Source organism: Haliotis rufescens, unplaced genomic scaffold (genome assembly GCF_023055435.1).
Source record: "Haliotis rufescens isolate VD_foot unplaced genomic scaffold, xgHalRufe1.0.p SCAF_17, whole genome shotgun sequence".
Taxonomy (NCBI): Eukaryota; Metazoa; Mollusca; class Gastropoda; order Lepetellida; family Haliotidae; genus Haliotis; species Haliotis rufescens.
This window is the reverse complement of record NW_025963857.1, coordinates 5163685-5184645: the sequence shown is the minus strand read 5'-3', so window position 1 is coordinate 5184645 and position 20961 is coordinate 5163685. Positions and strand designations below refer to the sequence as shown.

Sequence of the window (20961 nt, the reverse complement as noted above, 5' to 3'; positions counted from 1 at the left end):
TCTAAATATGAAAGGGTTTCACTGGTCCCTTATTTCTGGCTTAGGTGGGTAAATCAGTGGAAGGGAATTGGCAATGTGAGCATTATTGCATAATTGGCAGCAATTGGAATGCCTACTTCATGCCTAAATATCCGGTCCCCAAATTTCACATTGATGTCAAATATGACGAAGACCAGCATATTGTTTCTCAGTAAACTTCAGATGATATATCCTTTCATTTTTAACAAATTGTCCTGGACCTTAGACAGATGTCGGTGGGGGGGGGGGGGGGGGGGGGGGGGGGTAGCCTAGAGGTTGAAGCGTTCGCTCGTCACGCCGAAGATCCGGTTCGATGCGAGAAGCCGTATTCCCGGTGTCCCCTGCAGTGATGTGATGTTGCTATAATATTGCTAAAAGCGGAGTAAAACCATACTCACTCATAGTGATTTAAAGATTATATTATTTCAAGACCCCCGTTCATATGTGCAAATGTGGCATCCAAATGATACTTCGATTTTAAACGTTTGTCACACTGACCACGGATCACACGTTCATTTCCTAACATTATAAATTTAGGCAACACTGATCTTTCCTATAGTTTCTGTTTAATGCCTTCTAACGGTTCTTACTTACTTCTATATTAAGGCGCAATTCGCTTTGCAGAGTGTCATCCTTTGAGCACGCCGGAAACCTATGATCGTGGGTTCGAATTCCCCTTCGCTCTGCTTATGTTTCGAGGTTTGTCAGCAGTATGCGCTGGCTAGTGGGTTTCACCGTAGTGCTAAAGGTCTGTGGCCTGCATCAATTCAGGTTTCAGCTGGCACGCCATGATATAACTGGTTTGGGCGGCGTTTTATCAAACTCATGTAGATAGGTATACACGTATGTGTTTGGTTTAGAAATGTTGTCTAAGGTATCTTGAAATTTTATCAAATTCAACATTCTCCTCACTTGCGATCTGTTCGAAGTCGGTACAATGTGTGAAGCCCATTTCTGGTGTCCCCCGATGTTGCTGGAATATTGCTAAAAGCGGCGTAAAACCATACTCTCACTCACTCACTCGCTCACTGTTCGAAGTCATCCCACGTCACCAAGCCAATATGAGGGAAAAGAGTTGTGAAAGGGTACGACCGGTTTAGTGTGTTTCAAGTGGTAAACGTCGGAGACCTGCATCACTTCGGGCTTTCCTCACACAATAACCTAACACACTGTGATATAAATGGAATAATGGTAAAAGCAGTGTTAAACCCAACTCACTCTATACTACCCTGTATATCCACAGGTACCCATGCCAGCTCGGCCCATGCTTGTGGAAAGGCGACGGACAGGATCGGGTGGCCAAGATCGCGGACATGGTTGATGCAAATCTTCGTATTCCAATTGTGTATATCGATGTTCGTGATGTCAATCATTGGATTTTCAGGTTCTGACTCAATTATTTACAGACTGGTGTCATACATCTAGAATAGTGCTGAGTGATGTGTTAAAAAACAAACAAACGATACAAAATGCTATTTGTTGAAATCTGATGTAACTACAACACTCCTCATGGTCTGTTTTGAATTGAAAACCAGGACACCGCCGCAGACACAGCAATGGCGCGAGTCCCATGACATATCACACACAAGAGGTCGCAGTCACAGACAAAGACTAAGACCACAGGGAGAATTCATGTTTTGAGACTATCCCTGTGTTCCGCGATATCCTTAAGCTGTTATGCTTATTGCGCAGACCCCCTTGTAACAACAGGCATTAAACCATCAAAAATTACATGCGAGTTTGTTAAACAACTTTTTCTACCCCTCATGTCAGTGTCAGTAGTGTCGTGATTTTATGAATGCTTCAATAAATCTATGTCTTTTACATTGTGTTACATTTCAGCCGTGTGCATTGTGGTGCACTAGTGAGCGTAAGTGTATATTGCTGGAGCAGGGTGTTCTCCGGCTGGGATTGGGGAGTCTACCTTAGGTCAGAGGACCTGATAAAAAGACAAACCACAGGGATGAGATCAAAATGATTTATTTATGAGCCCAAAGGGTGTCCTGTGGACCGCGTGATGACTTTTTTGGTGCCTGGGAGTGGATGGCTTTGAAATGCCCTATTTTGTTGTCTGTAAACAGTGAGTGAGTGAGTGAGTGAGTTGGGTTTAACGCCGCTTGCTTTTAACAGTATTCCAGTTATATCACGGCGTATCAGCTTAATGTGGGAGGAAAGCCCGAAGTGATGCAGGTCTCAGACGTTTACCACTTCGAGCACGGGTATGGTGCTGACAAATCCTTGAAACATAATTGGGGCGAACCGGGATTCGAACCCACAATCATAGGTTTCTGGCGTGCCCAAGGGACGCAACTCTGCACAGTGAATCGCGGCGCCTTAGACGACTGGGCCACCCGTGCCCCCTGTCTGTAAACAGACCAGTGTTCCGTGTCTAAGTCTACATTAGGGTCCTCAAAATAGTTCACCCATCTTTCAAATGGTGGGGGTTGTACTAAGCGAGCGGGTGGAGGGAGGTGATTTAGGTGATGAGTTGACACCTCTGCTTGACACAGGTGATCCGCTTACAGATGGCGTAAGATATGCATCCTCTGCTAGGGATATGAGTTTGACCCTGCCACATCCTCTGTGGGCCACATCCTTGTGTTGGAGTGAGTGAGTGAGTATGGTTTTACGCCGCTTTTAGCAATATTCCAGCAATATCAAGGCGGGGGACACCAGAAATGGGCTTCTCACACTGTACCCATGTCGCGAATCGAACCCGCGTCTTCGGCGTGACGAGCGAACGCTTTAACCACTTGGCTACCCGACCGCCCCTCCTTGTGTTGGAAGTGGACAGGACTTCAGTCATGTCAAATGTGCAACTGGCGGTGGTAGAAGTTGGTATTTCCACGCTTGAATGCTCGTGACGTTTCAGATGATTTTTAAATCTGACGTTTGTATGCCTTTTGGCATATTGTACAAATCAGCCTGATAGAGCTATGGAGCTTCCGGTGTTTCTTTGTAGTTCACTTTATCCAGATTTTAGAAAATTTCGGCCAAATAGCCACATCATGCTTTTACACGACCATACCAAACAGGGAAGGCCTTTGATCAGTAGCCCAGGCTTTCCACGATTCAAACCAAACTGGTCTATAAGTCCCACAAGTTTACTTTCTACACTACGACTTGTCCTGGACAAAATAAACTTGTTTTTGATGAGTGAGTGAGTGAGTGAGTATGGTTTTACGCCGCTTTTAGCAATATTCCTACAATATCACGGTGGGGACACCAGAAATGGGCCTCACACATTGAACCAATGTGGGGAAGTGAACCCGTTTCTTCAGCGTGACGAGCAAACGTTTTAACCACTAGGCTATCCCATCACCCCTTTTTAATAATGAACACTATGTACAAATAGGAGGTACAGCTATCGGCACCAAACGGTAACATATTTATGAGAGAATAAGGAGAAAAACTCCTAAAAAAAACGACCGATAACCTAAAACTGTACGTGTGATTTATTGATGATATATACCTAATGTGGACACTGGGTCTCACCAGGTTAGAATCTTTCATCAAAGAAATCAATGAATTACACCCCAACATTAAATGTATGTGATAACGAGTATGCCTAACATATGGGACTGTAACATCTGACATGAATCGGGTGCACGGGTAACCCAGTCGTCAAAGGCCCCGTGATTCGCTGTGGAGAGTTGCGTCCCTTGGACACACCAGAAACCTATAATTATGGGTTTGAATCCCCTTTGGACCCAATTATTTTTCTGGTTTTGTCAGCACCATATCCATGCTCGTGGGTTTCACCAAGGTGGTAAACGTCTGAGACCTGCATCACTTCGGGCTTTCCTCAAAAATTAAGCTGACACGCAGCGATATAACTGTAATACTGTGAAAAGCTACCCAACTCACTCACTCTGAAATGAATAAAAACATTGGAAAAATAACAAACTGTTCATGGAATCCTTGTATAAAATTGAATTTAGATTTTATATCAATACATAAGGCGACAGGAATATTCTTCACCACCCAGTTCCTTTCCTCTCTGCATACGTATCATAAAGCTCCCGGAGATGTACCAGTAATTGTTGGATACCAACTCGCTCTCGAGCTGACACAGGGAATACCGGCAGTGTCACATGATCTCGGAGAGCTCGGAGGTTCTCATCAGCTTGAGGAAGGTCGATCTTGTTGGCCACAATGGCGCATGGTCTCTGCGAGAGGCCTTCCTCGTACTGATCTAGTTCAAATTGGAGGTCATGTAGTTGTGTCCAGGGGTCATCAACAGAAAGGTCAAGGACGTATAGAAGACATGTACATCGTTGGATGTGTCGTAGAAATGAGATTCCGAGACCTCTATTGAGATGTGCGCCTGAGATGAGTCCCGGGATGTCAGCAACTGAGGACAAAAGCATGAGTGAGTGAAGGAGTGGGCTGATAGACTTCAGAAAACTCAAGCAAATATTCAAATACAACTGACACATATCATTCTCATCACAACACCACATAGCAACCACACTCAACAATGCTAAACTTACACCTGACAATAACATTAATCTGATTCATGTGTAAATATAGAATAAGCACTTTCAGAAATGAGAGTTATCTCCCTTACATCAATAGCACCCCATTGCAGCATGTGAGCTTAATACTCCTCAGGATCATGATGTCCAGTGAATCCCAGAAGTTGCCTGCTGACAGACAATGACCCAGAAACTCTGAGCCATTGAGTATTTGCCCACATACAACCATTATCATCTGGGTATTTTTATTGAGGTATTTGATATATGTTTCTTCCTTTGGAGCCAGTCTATTGGGTATTATTAAACAAAGGAGTGAATGTTGTAAATATTTTAAAATAATTTTGCAGAATATGTTGTTTCAGGTCACTTTGACTTTGCATCTGTTTATGTCCTGCCCTTATTGTGTCCAATGTCGCATGAGATCCCACCATTGTTCTATGTCTTAGTTACAACAGAACAGACCGCCTCTGTGGTTTAGTGGTAGAGCGTCTGCCCAGAGAGCGGAAGGTCTGGGGTTCAATCCCCAGCCGCGTCATACCAAAAGACATTAAAAGGTGGTACTTGTTGTTACCCTGTTTGACGCTTGGCATTAAGGGGCAAAACAAGGACTGGTCAGCTCGGAGTCAGTATACTGTGTCTGAGTTGGGTATCCTTTTAAACTGCGGCATACTATCTCAGTGGGCTAGCAATATAAATGCCATCAGTCCAGACTAGCAGACGCACGCACACACGTCACTATGTAAGCGCAATATTCTTGGACGGGACGTTAAACCCCATTTCACCTCACCTCACTACCATAGAACGTCTCCATGGTCTAGTGGATAGAGCATCTGCCTGGAGACCATCCCTAATTACTGAAGCAAATGATGTGCAGAAATGTGAAGAAGGAAGGTTACATACATGTGGGTAAGGTCTGCCATTGGCTTTGAGAATGTTTTACTCAATCATGCCTTGTTAATCCTCTATATTATGATATGTACATCAATAGGCTTTATACTTCAACCTCATCTGTTGTGTAAACATCAATCTATCATCATTCAACCTTGTATAAACATCAATTATCCACATGTCTATAACATCCCTACTCCTCATTTCTGTACATCATTTGCTTGAGAACGGTGTTGGTATATACATTGAAATGTCACATTCATTGTAATAAACAAGTTGTATGTCCATAGAGCTATCTCCATTGTTTATCGGTAACTTGTAAAGAATAGCCAGGTCAACAGTGTGTATCTGCATCCATGACTGACTGAGTATGGTTTTACACCGCTTTTAGCAATATTCCAGCAATAGCATGGCGGGGGACACCAGAAATGGGCTTCACACATTGTACCCATGTCGGGAATCGAACCCAGGTCTTCGGCGTGACGAGTGAACGCTTTAACCGCTAGGCTACCCGACCGCCCCCCTGCATCCATGACGTCTGTGAAGCCGTATTTCAGACAATGTTCAAAGAAACTGGTCAGATTTCCACATGGAGGTTTTTGAAGGTAATAAAGACAAAAGGAACCTTCCAAAATGTGCAGGAGCAATAGATATGACACATGTTCCCATGATTGCTCCGAACTATTGCCATGCTGGCTTTGCCAACGGAAAAGAGTGGTGCTTCATCATTATGCAGGGAGTATACTGATTCACAGCCTACCCATTGACCTCCTGGCTCCTGAAAACATTCACAATCAGAGGACAGCTCACAGCAGAACAGGCGTACTTCAACTACCACCCACACAGTTCACATATAACGATTGAGAACACATTCGGACGATTCAAAGGGAGATTGAGACGTTTCCTCAGGATGGCTGACGTTGACGTCAATTTTGTATCAATGCTTGTTGCTGAAGATGCTGCACTACGCAGCCTGTGTGAAAATAAAGATAAGCCCCACCTACCAGACTGCCATGCTGCAGTCCACGATACATAGTCCAACAGACAGTGTGAAAATAAAGATAAGCCCCACCTACCAGACTGCCATGCTGCAGTCCACGATACATAGTCCACAGACAACATAGGGATCTGAAATCTTACATGCAGGTGGCACCAACATCCAAGGTGCATGGTTTGGTTGGTTGGTTGGTTTGTTGTTTGACGCCACACTCAGCAATATTCCAGCTATATGACGGCTGTCTGTAAATAATCGAGTCTAGACCAGACAATCCAGTGATTGATATCATGAGCATCTATCCACCCAATTGGGATCGATGACATGCATCAACCAAGTCAGCGAGTCTGACCACCCGATCCCGTTAGTCGCCTTTTACGACAAGCATAGTCACCTTTTACGGCAAGCACGGGTTGCTGAAGACCTATTCTACCCCGGTTGAGTGTTCGGTTTTGCGGGGACCAAAATTGAAGGAGAACACACACAACACACGGACAATTAGATCGACATTTAATCTGAAGTGAGGGTAAGAAAATTTGCCCTAAGTCCGGAGGTAGGGCAAATTTACCACTGGGGACATTTTGTGTTTATTTACCCAAAATTACCCTGAAAGGCAAATATTCCCACGAAAATACCCCAGGGGTAAATGGATGCATGTAAACAGGGCCTTGTTAGCAATTATACTGTTTAAGCTACCAATTCTTAACTTTATATTTTTTAATTTTGTCTTTTCAGGGAGGGTCATGAAAAAATATGACAAGCATTTGGGGAGGGTCATTATTTTCTACACATCAGTGCATCAAAAACTTCTGACACCCCTAGTAATAAATGGCCGGTCCCTAAATACCAGACAAATGCAAAAATAAAATTACCAAAGACTCTTTCACATTTATCAAACAGATTGTTCAAGTGTTTCTATCATTCTTTATTAGAATAATATCAGGAGCCCTCTCTTATTGGTTTCACAAAAGTGGTAAACGTCTGAGACCTGCATCAATTCAAGCTTTCTTCCTAAATCAAGCTGGCACGCCATGATATAGCTGGAATACTGTTGAAAGCGGCGTTTTATCAAACTCATGTAGATAGGTATACACGTATGTGTTTGGTTTAGAAATGTTGTCTGCGTATCCTGAAATATTATCAAATTCAACATTCTCCTCACCGGCGATCTGTTCGAAGTCATCATACATCACCATGCCAATATGAGGGTTGAGAGTGGTGAATGGGTACGACGCCACCTTCGGCCGGGCACGAGAGATTGCGCGCAGAAGGGTAGACTTCCCAGCATTCGGGAATCCTATCTAAAATAAAAAATATTTGTCTTCCAAGAATTCAAGCATACATGCCAATCATCCATCATGCGAATCTCATCAGTTGACAGCAATTCTTTGTTTGTTTGTGTGTTTTTGTTGTTTTGTTTTTTTATGTGTTGGTTTGTTTAACACCACACTCAGCAAAATTCCAGCTATTTGATGGCCACCTGTAAATAACTCAGTCTGGACCAGATAATCCAGTGATTGACATCATGAGCATCTATGGAATGTGGGGTACGATGACATGCATCAACGAAGTCAGGGAGCCTGACTTCCCCTCTTCCACTTCCCGTGAATCACCTCTTACGACAAGCATCGGTTGCTGAAGTCCATCCCTAACCCTGGTGCCTTGAAAAGTTTGTTAATAAAATATAAAAAATATGTTGCATCCCACCTCATATTTTTTTAAACTATTAATATATAATTACAGTCAAGTCTCATTAATCAAACACTCTTTAATCCATCCATCGGCTTTATCCGACACTATTGATGGGAACTGATTAAATCATTGCTATTTAGACCTGTTACTCCGACAGTCTCGCACTCTGACTCCAACACACCTAATTTGCAACAAATTACCAAAATCGCTAAATAATCAGTCTTGTTAATCAGACACAGTGATCAGCGTACTCCGTGGTCATCTACCCGCGAGTACACAGCCCGTGGTTTGATGCGAGACGAGTCGTCTAGTAGCTGCATATTACAATGGCTGCTTAGCTTGCTTAACAATAAACAATTAATGCTTTAAATAAACAAAACAGGATTTTAGAAAATCACTTGCTTAGATTACCTCAATCTCCAAAAAATCAGATGCAAGTTCTCGCTACCGCTGAGGACATCCCATTGCAGGTCACGTCAGACCGACCTTTCGCAATGACTAACAGGAAGTTGATATTAGCCACTAAATAAGCAGCTTTCTTGAGCTTTATGGCACTAGTTTCAAACTGGCGACTTCTATTCCAGACTGTTCTTTCAAAAGTATTTTGAATCAGTCAACAGTAGTTTTGTGTTAAGCTTTAGAGGTTGCATGATTCCAAAACATATTCCGCTAACAATGTAACATAGCAATATGAATATTTCATTTTTCATTTTTTTATTACAACGTGTTTGTATCGTGATCTAATTACAATTTCATTTCATTTATCCGACATACTCGTTAATCTGACATAATCATGTGCAACCAACCATGTTGGATTAACGAGACTTGACTGTAATTTGTTGTGGCCTTTAGAAAACTTCAGAACATCAGCAGTGATCTTCTAATCTCCACTGTATGTTTGTTGTGGACATTCATTTGTAGTGGAAGATCCTTGTATCCGAGGTCACTTGCCATGTCTATCTACCAGTATCAGCCATTAATCAAACTGAAGGATCACAAATGGACTGATTCTGGGAATCGAACACATAACCTATATGACGGAGGTCTGTAAATAATCGAGTCTGGACCAGACAATCCAGTGATTGATATCATGAGCATTGATTTACACAATTTGGAAATGATGACATGCATCAGCCAAGCCTGACAACCTGATCCTCTTACGACAAGCATAGTCGCCTTTTACGGCAATCATAGTCGCCTTTACGGCAAGCATGGGTTGCTGAAGGCTATTCTAAACCAGATCTTCACAGTCAGTCAGAGAAGAAACTCTAAATCACAAATTTAACTGGTGGGTCAATTCAATTTCTTAATTTCTTCACAATCGTTCTCTTAGTGATTACAGTTACTTACCAGCCCAGCATGCGCCATTGTCTTCAGTTCTACAAGCAGAACCCGTCTCTGACCCTCGGCGCCAGCTTCTGCATACGCTGGTGCACGATTCTCATTGGACAGGAAGAAGTGGTTACCATGACCACCTGCACCTCCCCGAGCAGCCACATAGTACTCCCCACTAGCCTCCAGACTGGACAGAGTCTTCCCATCCTCGTCTTTTACAACAGTGCCAACCGGGACCTGGAAATTGGTGTTACATTGTAGGAAAAATAGAATCTTGTTTGCTTGTTTGTTGTTTAATGCCGCATTCAGCAATATATCGGCTAGACAAAGGTCTGTAAATAATCGAGTCTGGACCAGACAGTCCAATGATTGATATTATGAGCATCGATCCATGCAACTGGAAATGATAACATGCATCAACCAAGTCAGCGAGCCTGACTACCTGATCTGTTTGTCGCCTCTTACGACAAGCATAGTCGCCTTTTACAGCAAGCATGAGTTGCTGAAAACCTTTCAGAATTCTTTACCCGGATCTTCAAAGGTCGAAAAATATAATCATTTTATTTTCATCCCCATCAACACCTGCCACACATCCTTTTATTGTCCCCAAGTACCTACAGGTGAAGAAAATTGTAAATTTTATTGTTAATTGTATATTTTTATCTATCTCATTCAATGCATCTCTTCTTTCTCCTTCGATCCTCTGTCACACACTGTTATTTTTTTATATACTCCAGCGTATAGCAAGCTACAAGGTCTAATCATGTAATTCACCCTGCCTCATCATTCTCTTCCATCAGAGCTTACAGGATGGAGCAGTTGTGGGGATGGTTGGGAGGGCATATAACGTGTGAGATAAAATAAGAATTTAAATATACAATTGACAATAAAATTTCCAAATTTTTAAACTTATCCTATCTCATACTATGCATTTATCCCACGTGTGGACAGTGTGGTGCTGATACCCCAGCCTGTCATAGCCTCCATACACAGGTAAGCAGGTGCTAAACAGTGAACTTTATAAAATATCTTAAGTGTCTTGGTTTCTTAGTGTCTTAAAGACAATAACTCGTGAGTGAGAAAACACAGCAAATCTGGTGATACGATCACGATATGTTAGTTGAACGTAACAGCATGAAATTGGGTATATCATGCAGAACATGTTTTCACGTCTGACATTGTTACATGAACGACGGCAATCTGTAAAGAACAAGCAATACAGGTTACAACTTATTATTGATCTGAAGGGGTCTCCAGGCTAAAAGACAGGATGCAACACTCATCTTGCATGGCCAGGCCCAGAAAAACCTTCAAACAGGATCATGTTAACATCAAGCGTGTGGATCTGGGATCTGGTTAACACGTGCAGCAGTTGCAAGGGCCAGCAGAAAAACAGTCTTGAAAGTGATCAACTCGAATTCCTTGTCAGCAAGTGGTTCATAATCGTCCAAGTTGAATGACAGAGAATTACGTAAAGGTCCCACGTAAAAGGTCGGAAACGGAATGCCAACTTGTAGGACTGAATGAGGGATTGAAGTCCACAACTGCAGAGATCTTCAAACCCGTGGTGGTAGCAATGATGGAGATGATCACAGCCAGATATGTGGCCAAAGCAGATCCCTTAAGCTTCCGTGTAGACCTCAAATGATGGATGTATTCAGCGACCTGTAGCAGGGAAGCAAAGATGGGAGTGGAAATATCACGAGCGTGACAATAGGCCTCAAACGCCTCCCACTTGTGGTCGTAGAAGTTCTTGAGTAGAGGAACGGTGAGCCCTATAATGGTCTTAGCAACCCGCTTTGGCTACAAAGGACCTCTGGAGATGCGCCCAAACAACGCTGTTTTGGAGTTGGGGGAGCAGCTGGGAATGAGGCTGCAGAAGCAGGTCATCTTGAGTAGAAGACAGTGGAACCTTCTGCACCAGCGTGGTGAACCAAATCCGAGTTGGCCAAAAAGGCGCAACCAAAGTCAGTGTAAGGAGACTGGTGTCTGAAGGACCTGAGGTAGAATGCGGTCTGGGCAAAGGCGTAAATGTTGAGCCTTCCCATGAGATCGCCAGAGCATAGTGATCCCAAGCTTAATTTCCCAAGAGTGAAATGGGAGAGATGAATCAGGAGAGCTGAGCGTTGAAACTTGTTGCAAACAGATCGATCTCTGGGAACGGGTAGAGTTGGCATATCCACCTGATGTTCAACAGGTGGAGACACCATTCTGTTGGGGAGAGTGTGTCGGTCAGGACAGTGGAGATCCCAGGAATGTGCCATGTTCGAACATGAATGTTGAGGGAGTCGATCACCTGGGAGAAGTTGATCTAGAGCAACAGGAGCAACATCGACTTGTTAGAACCCAGCTTGTTTATGTATCTGATGACAGACAGATTGTCCGAAAGGTTCATAAGGCATGATGAACGAAGGAGCTCTGACCAATGATGTACCACCAAGATGACTGCCTTGAACTCTTCGACGGACCTTGGCCCTGCTACATGTAGATCGTGGTTTGCGCTCCCCAGCCCACAGCCAATGCGTCGAAGAACAGGTGTAGGTTTGGGACGAAAGGCTGCAAAGGGGCCCCGTCACAAACATTGGATGATACCAGCCACCACTAGGGTGATGACGCAGAGGAAGCGGTAGGGAGATCGGAGTCAGGCAATCGTCACTCTGGATGAAGGGCTGGATGTTTTATTCACTGACGAGTTTCAAAATGACAATGCCCGGCCTCATATTGCTCGACTTGTTCACGATTCTCTTCAACAGAACAACGTGAATGTCATCTCCTGACAGGCTCGCTCCCCCAATGTCTCAACAATTGAGCACATGTGGGATGAGACGGCAACCACGTGTTCCACAGACACTCCACGACCCGCCAGACGTCCCATTTTGACAGGAAACCACCATCAAGCATGTCTACAGTGGTGCTGACAGCATCTACGCTGGAAGGCCATGCATTGGGGACAAGTTCTTTTCATCGTCGAGTCTCATTTTCACCTCAGCCACAGCGATGGACAGATTTGAGTGTACCGACGTCTAGGTGAACGTTACGTCAATCATTGTATCATTGAAGAACAACGGTTATGGTATTGGGTTGGATTACAGCAAGATAGAGGACCCATTTGATAGTGGTAGAGGGAAATCTCAATGGACAGCGCTACCGCGACGAGATCATCGGCCCTGTTGTTCTACCGTTTTTGCGTCGTCATGGCCCAGGCATTACCTTTCAAAATGACAACGCCCGGCCTCATATTGCTCGACTTGTTCAGTATTCTCTTCAACAAAACAATGTGAATGATATCCCCTGGCCGGCTCGCTCCCCTGATCTCTCACCAATCGAGCACATGTGGGATAAGATGGATCGGCGCCTTCGACGTCAACCACGTGTTCCAGACACTCTAGGAACTTCGAAACATGCTCCAGCAGATATGAACAGATATCCCACAGGACTTTGTGCGACGCCTGGTCCATTCCATGAGATGAAGATGTGTTGCTTGCATCGCAACCAGAGGTGGACACACATGCTACTGACTTGTAAATTGACATTTTGGCATGTTCATGTTGTTTTATGAAATCACGCATTTTCTGAAGACAGTATGGCAAATTAAACCATTTGAACACTTACAGGAGTCTTTTATCTATTGCAAACCGAAATTGTTTCAGATTTGGTAAAAAACATAACTTTGCATTAAATCTTTTGTTGTTCAGGATATATTGTAGCCCTGTCAGCCGTAGCAAGACCAAGTCACTTAACATGACCAACTAAACCATTAACTTAGCATAGGGCCCCCCATGAGTTCCCAATTCAGTCCCCCTTACAAGTAGAACTGAGTTGCTGGGGACATATTCTACTGGGCCCCACTGGGGTCCAGCGTGTGTTATGCAGTGAACACAACAATACCAGAACACCTTATCCTTATACAATAGTATTACATTCACAATGCATACCCAGTCAGTTCTCGAAAAAGTTCATCAAAAATTGATCTGTTTTCACTGACCCAATAGAATACACCTCCTCAAAAAAACAGGTTTCTTCTTTCCATGTATCATATTCTGTGTTATATCGAAATATAGAGACAAAGTGTAGAAACTAAGGGAACATGGATGTCGTGAAATACAAGCAGGGTTGTGCAATTCCCAAGCAGTTGAATATAATACCTGACTTCAAATTGACCTTGCTATTCATCAATACCCACCTCTACCATCAAGTGTTCTGCGTTCTTGCCATGGCAGTTTCTGGCATGACCTTTCCCTCCACTGTCGGCTCTAATCACAGGGTCAAGGTCAATCAGGGACTTCCTGTTTGCAGATGCTGCAACAGACATTTAAAATATCTCCAGGCATGCGCATACGTATCATAGTCATACAACCACAAGATTAGCCTGAATATAGGGGAAAAACATTTTAAAATTTGCGAGTGTAATAGAATATTTCATGCCCCTAAGTAAGCAGGTTTCAAATTTTGAAATACTTCAATATTTTAAAAACACAAGGGATTTATCTAACATTTCAAATTAGGAAATTATTGTTATTTTGTTCAAAATTATGATGTTTTCTAAAAGTTATTATTTTCTGAATATTTATCGGGCTGTAATGGAAGCTGGTTCTTGGCAATAAAGTCCCAGCACAGTCAGATGAACAGCTCCGTGCATTAGATGCCCAAAACGAACACGCGTGACGTCCAGGACATGTAGCTCACTGACATGGGCGGCTGTAGCGAGTACCAGGAGGAAGATGTCTTTTCGGTCAGATGGTAGAACGACATTGTGTCGAGAGGCTCAAAAGTCACGTCTCTCAGCAAGGTGAGAACGGTGTTTAAGTACCAAGCTGGTGGACGAAACTTCACCTTCAGGTCTTCCTGTCTGAATGAGCGGAATAAGGGCTGTAATTCTTCCAGTGGATGGACGATGTGCCATCGTGATGGCCTACGCTGTTCTGGCCAAGGTCCCTTTACATTTAACGCCCTCTGTATATGGACCAGAAGTGAAGATATAACCTGTCTGGTCCCACGTGTGACTGCCAGTGTGTGAGTGGTAGCAGGTCGGCGGTGGTTGATTCTCTGAGGTCGACGAACCAGGGCTTTGCAGGCCACCAGGGCAGGACCAAAGTGAGATCGAGGCTCTGCATCGATTTGATCTTTTGGATGACCTTGAGAAGTAGCACAGGTGATGGAAAAGCATACGGTTTTAGTCCTTCCCAGGGTACGCTGAAGGCGTCAACCCCCCAGGCAAGGGGATCAAGTGCCAGCAATATGAATGTCGCTATCTGATGGTTCTGGCTGGTGGCAAACAGGTCTATGTTGGGGAGACCGTGGTCTTGACAAACAAGAGCGAAGGCGTCTAGGTGGAGCTTCCACTCTGCGACTTTGTCTGACCGAGATGGATCGTCCGCCGGGATGTTGCAACAGCCTTGAATGTGTAGGACCTGGAAATGGATCTTCAGTCAATCCACAAGCTATGTTCAAGGAGCAAGGATGAATGAGTTCTTCCTTGCTTCTGAAGACACCAGACAACAGTTATGTTGTCTGTCGAGATTGAAAGCCGGAGATAGCCAGAATAAGTGCTCCAAGTTCTAGGTTGTTGATGTGGCACTGGTGCCAATCGGTGGGGCACAGCCCTAAGGCGACTTGTCCATCTAGGTGTGTGCCCAATCCCTAAGACATTGGATTCCACTGTCAATCACCAGAGGTGCGGTTTGAGGTGATCCGGGACGACAATGGAAACTGAGGGATCCTGATGCCTGATGTAGGGAACCATGAACATCTAGACTGGGCGTAGTTGGAGCCTTCCACTGTATGTCAGGTTGAGGTCCAGGAGAACTTGCCACTGACACAGCGTGTGTGGCTGGTGGAGATCTGGGACAAAGTGTAATTGTATGTGTTCCCACCGGTCCCTGGGTACAGAGAGGAGGTCGAGGTTGGTCTCAAAAAGACCCCCCGATGAACTGAAGGTGGAATGAGGGCGTCAACTCTGACTTCCTGAGATTGATCTTTCAACCAAGGTGGTGGAGACGGAGGTTAAAGTCCCTGTGACTGTGTCCCAATGATTCAGGAGGCGGTCATGTATGTAGGCCTCGAACTGAAAGTCCCGGAGATGGAGGTATGAGGCCATCAGTTTGGTAAGGCATGTGAATAGCCACGGGGCCAAAGAGATTCCATTCCAGAGGACCGCCCATTGGTAATGGACTCCCATAAAGATGAAGCGGAGGAATTTCCGGTCGTTGGGATGGATTGGGACATGTAGATATGTGTCCTCGATGTCCTTCGGGAGACAGTCTTTACATCGAGGAGACTGGAGGCATGGTGATGTACAAGGGGAGGGGATCCCACGCCAAGATATTATGCCGGCACTTGAAACAGGATGGCACAAATCACAATGCATCCACGCCCGATTATGGAAGCTATAATGTGTTTTCCAAACTACCTGGGTTCATGAAAACAAGATTACGAAACCGTATGACAACATACAAAGACAAACAATACACTTGCAAGGGTACGACAATAATGAGATACCAGGGAAAGAAGAATATAGCACATGAACCACGTTCATCAACCATGTGGCCACGTAAAATATTCAAGATGGCTACTTGAAACAAGACGCCGGAGATTACCAGTGTTCTTGAAAAAGAACGACAGCAGTTGTCCAAAAAGTTATGCATAACTTAAAACATATAGAATGTACAAGATACAAGGCACCTGCCTTGTCTCATAATTTGAAGGATCACATTAACTGAATATATACACTGTAACAACAACAACCTTCACCTTTGAACACAACATGGCCGCCATTGCCACCATTTCCACCATCTGGTCCCGCCCACTCTTTACGATGGAGACTTGTTAAGGCCATGCAGCCATGACCTCCACCACCACCAATCACCTCAACCCTCCTGAAGTCCACAAAATGCTTAACCTGGAAACAACAAAAAAACGCCTTCATTATTCCCCACTTCTTGTCATGTTGCCATGGTTTCCATTGTTATAACAATAGCTGTATTGGCCGATACACCTTTTCCATTGTAAGTAAAGGTGCATAATCTCTAGATGTATCCGTGGATCGTGATTTTTTTACCCCTCGATAGTAGTATCAATCACAATCACACACTAAATAAACAGTAATCGTAAACTGAGCATTTTAATAATCAAAAAAAAAAAGATAAATTTAAAACTTAATTTTTAACAAAGCAGCTGTCATGGAAATGAAATTTGCTAATGTCAAAGGCATGTCCAAGGTGACTCAGGTCTTAGACATTAACCACCATGACAATCGCAGGGTCCATAGCTACGTAGATCATCCAAAGTTCCAAATGTCTTTTTTCGTAATTGGTAAAGAAATAGCAGAATCTACTTTCAAAAGTTTATCAGTCATGTAAACAGTGGTGGAAATAGACATTGACCTGTAGGCCCAAGGCCGACAGATCTGATAGTTTTAAATTTCAGCAGGCCCTTACGGCCTGCAGTTTATTTAAGGAATTATTTATTAAGCATTATTTATCTAATGTGATAAACAAAACTTTCATATGCATAAACAGCAGGATTAGACCTTTCAAATGGTGTATGACATGTACTCGCAAAGATGTTTTGCAGCGAACATAAAATTTCAGAGTCGGACGCCTTGTCCACATGACCAAAGAGGTTAACCCCGTCAGCTAGCTGACAAGGTAAGGATGTCATCTGTGGGATGACTCTACGCCCTGCTACATACTCCCCCGTCAACAGAAGGCACGTCCCGGGCCGCATAGTAGGGTACTGAGGCTTATTTTGCTCAAATTTAATATGAACGTGCTCAGTCCCACGTTGGACGCCAATGTAGCGGCCATAAAATTTCAGAGTCCCGTGATGGGATTCGAACCACGGACCTTCTGATCAGAGGTCGAACGCCTTGTCCACATGACCAAAGAGGTTAACCCCGTCAGCAAGCTGACAAGGTAAGGATGTCATCTGTGGGATGACTCTATGCCCTGCTACAGTTTCACAAGGTGATAATTTTCTGATAAATGTAGGCTTCATCTATCACCACCACCACCAAACCTGTGGCAGTAAAAGCTTCTGGTTAACTGGTTATGTTTTGTAATTTATATTGCAAGAGTATGTCTCCCTGCTTCAGCTAAATGTTTGCACCTACAGTTTTTCCAATGGGCCTACAGTTTTTCCAATGCACCTACAGTTTTTCCAATGGGCCTAGCTTTTGAAATGTGCTGGCCCTTAAGGCTCTCAGTTTACTCTGGGGAGTTTCAGACACCGCACGCAAATGTCCTAGTGCCATTTGTCTCTTGCAACATCACTGGATCCTAATTGGGGCAAGTCTGGGGTTTGGACCCATCACCAGCAACTCCTAATATGTCTAAAGAGAAAAGGGACTTAACTCTGCTCCCTCAATGAGTGAATTGAGCTGACACAAAATACCTGGGATTCCTTCCCTTTAGCTTTGCTTGGTTTCAGAGGCTTGGCTGCGAGATGACGTGTTTGTGAAAGTCGCACCAGTTGTCTAATTGCTGTCGACAGAAGCAGGGATGACCTCTCCATCTGCAATGACATCTGAAATAGATTAAATTACCTTGGTTACAATATCACTATGTAGTTACAGGAGATTTTCACTCACTCATTTTGTATGATTTAAACAAATTTTTATTCAATGAAACTGGATTGGTAAACAAGTCAAGAAGACTTGCTAATACTACTCATGTTGTATTTATTGATTTCAGCATCTGTATATTCTACAGCATCAAATAACCAGTTATATTTCTTGGCATATTTCTTGATAGGTATTAGTATAAAACAACCTGATCAAAGGCCGCATAATTTTTTCTAATCCAGTTTTAGTATTCATGTAATGTATATTTCTATTTTCAAGCAAAGATTTGTGGATTGTAATAAACAATGTTCAAGGAGATTATGGATTCTCGACATTTCGTGCATTATAAACAGATTAAGTCGCTGTCAGATGTTAATATTATGTGGAAAACATTCATGTTAAGAGATCAGAAGATATATATATGTATGTCTTCTTAGACTGTCACTACAGACTTTACCATTGTAACGTAATCACAAAAGTAAAGATCTTGTCATCTTCCCAAGGCAAGAGAGTTAACTGACTATAAAAGTCCAGTTTCCACCCTTGCCGAACTAGGCTGGTATTATGGAGTTAGATTTGGGCTGGACTAACGAGTCTATGCATAGTCCAATCAAAATCGCGCACCAAAATCGAAATCCAGTTCGTAAACTGTCGTGCAGATTTCGATGGACTGCAGGATTTGCAAAGCATGTACACCGCCAACTCGTTGTCAGCGGATATTTTCCAAATCTTTTCATGTTTTTAATCAAGGTGCTTACGTGATTTGATGCATTTCGCAATGCAAGACATGTTTTATAACAATATAGATCTTGATTATCGATCAGATCGTCCTAAATGGGCGCCACCATTTTGTGTGAAGTAAACGCAAGTGATGGAATATGATTGGTCCATAGGAGAGGCTTCAAAGGGACATAACTGGTAATAGCCACTGGTGGCGCTACGATCAAGCCCAATAATTCCAGCTTAGTTCGGCAAGGGTGGAAACTGGACTTTTAAAGTCAGTTAACTCTCTTGCCTCGGGAAGATTAGATCTTGTATGATTAAGTGGTATATGTAAAATATGTGACAGCAGATACAGCGAGGATGAACTCCATTTCATGTTGGAATGTAAAGCAAAATAATTCATTACAAATAATGTATTTGCCTAAATGGTTCAAATGTTGTGAAATATTCAAAGCTATTAAACTGCAATTGTAAATCATGATTAGAAAACTGTTCACGATATGTGAAGGAAGACTTAAACTATAGGCAATCATTATTATCACCTGTCACTGTTCAATAATGCATGGTATTTATTTGAATGTGTGCTTCTCTCTTTGTATAAGTGATTCTGATGTAAAAGCCGAAATAAACATGATTTGACATTGAATATTCATTACAGAGATAACAGACTCACAATCATTATTATTATACATCCTTGCTGGAATCATCAGCTAATTAGGGTCCACTTGTAAGTTACCGTATTCGACGTAATAAGCGCCCAGGGCGCTCTCAAAATTAGAAATAGGGGGCTTCTTATTAGAATATTATTTTGGTGGGAAAAAAAAACATAGTTGAAAGATAAATTTTGTGGTTTAAGGTGCCAGCCTATAATGTTTATACGACAGATGTATTTTTCCAGAATTTAATTGCCCATAATTAAGGGTGCATATAACACACGGGTGTGCATATCGAGAATAAATAAGTCGTGTGTACATTGATTAATCGGAAGGGGTGCTTATTAGGATTGTTTACTAGCCAATATATCAGCAAATATCGCCGTGGGCGCTTATTAGAGCGGGGCGCTTATTACGTTGAATACGGTAACGTCATTCATTCTCTATCATAAGCCTATTATGGGTTAACCTCCCTGTGCCCTCATACCCTGAATGATGTTATAAGGTCACTGGTCACTTAATCTCTCGTTACAGTCTGTGTCAAGGGAAGTCCTCTCGGGGCGAGCTCTGTTCAGTTAGATGTCTAATTATGTGCAGGTTCACAACAGCTGACATGTGAACATCTTTCTGTATATTCGTTCATAGTTTTGTTTGTTTGTTCATTTGTTTAACGCCGCACTCACCAATATTCCAGCTATATGACGGCTGTCTGTAAATAATCAATCTGGACCAGACAATCCAGTGATTGACAACATGAGCATCGATCCACGCAATTGGGATCGATAACATGCATCACCCAAGTCAGCGAGCCTGACCACCCGATCCCGTTAGTCGCCTCTTACGACATAGTCGCCTTTTAGAGGAAGCAACGTTCATAGTTAAATACACTGAGTTCATAAAATCATATCTTCATCCTAACATCCATAAATTTAACAATATGATGTCATCGCCAAACCGTAACATCATTAAAATTTAATAAAATATTTGAACTATGCACATATGGAAAGAATTGTATGGGTAATTCCGCCTGTACTATAACGTTTGTACACATAGGCCAAAGACCTAAAATTACTAAAATAAATTGAAACTACCAGAAAATCATATATGAGTGAGTGGTGAAAAGAGAAACAGTCCTATGTAAGTCAATGTCGGTATGTGAAAGAGAAATATATATAATAAAATGATAAATGTCCCAATAAATAATGTCAGTACCAGTAAAGTCATAGCGTAAGACTATAGCTAATTCCCCTATTGCGCCAACTTCAACCATGGCTGATTGCATTTGTACCTTTGCATAGCAAAGACTTTGACTATGCTAAGACAGATCGATATACACCTTTTGATTTGGTGAATGATTCACGGTCTTGTTTAGTCGATATGTACGCGTGAAACTTGTCACGTTTACATAACATGCAAGCTTACTGACAAGTGACCGCACATGTGAAGGTTGAGGTCAAAGGTCAAAAAGACGTTAACTGCAGTATGCTAAAATAGATTCATTGCTATTCATAAATAATATGAAATAAAGAGAGACACGCGCTGAATAATTGTACGTCGAAATAGCATTGAACTGTGGCAAATATATTTTAATATCATTTTCAACAAACAACTTCTGCGCTC

General features: G+C 42.8%; 1 protein-coding gene across 1 annotated transcript; it reads right to left on the bottom strand.

The window, feature by feature from the left end:
* Positions 1–3944: 3944 nt before the first annotated feature.
* LOC124143242 (mitochondrial ribosome-associated GTPase 2-like) lies at positions 3945–20805 on the bottom strand. The gene is made up of 7 exons (XM_046512173.2): positions 20764–20805; positions 17797–17928; positions 16156–16303; positions 13589–13704; positions 9421–9642; positions 7541–7679; positions 3945–4372 (listed from the first exon to the last, which is right to left on the bottom strand). Exons 1-7 carry the CDS (start codon positions 20779–20781, stop codon positions 3996–3998), a joined length of 1152 nt encoding a protein of 383 aa, XP_046368129.2. The 5' UTR covers positions 20782–20805; the 3' UTR covers positions 3945–3995.
* Between the last annotated feature and the right edge of the window lie 156 nt (positions 20806–20961).

Excerpts from the sequence above, each read along its gene's own strand:
- LOC124143242 (XM_046512173.2), bottom strand. Across the intron at positions 16,304-17,796 it reads CTAAAGGGAAGGAATCCCAG|GTTAAGCATTTTGTGGACTT; the intron begins GTATTTTGTGTC and ends TGTTGTTTCCAG. Across the intron at positions 4,373-7,540 it reads TGACTTCGAACAGATCGCCG|TTGCTGACATCCCGGGACTC; the intron begins GTGAGGAGAATG and ends TTTTGTCCTCAG.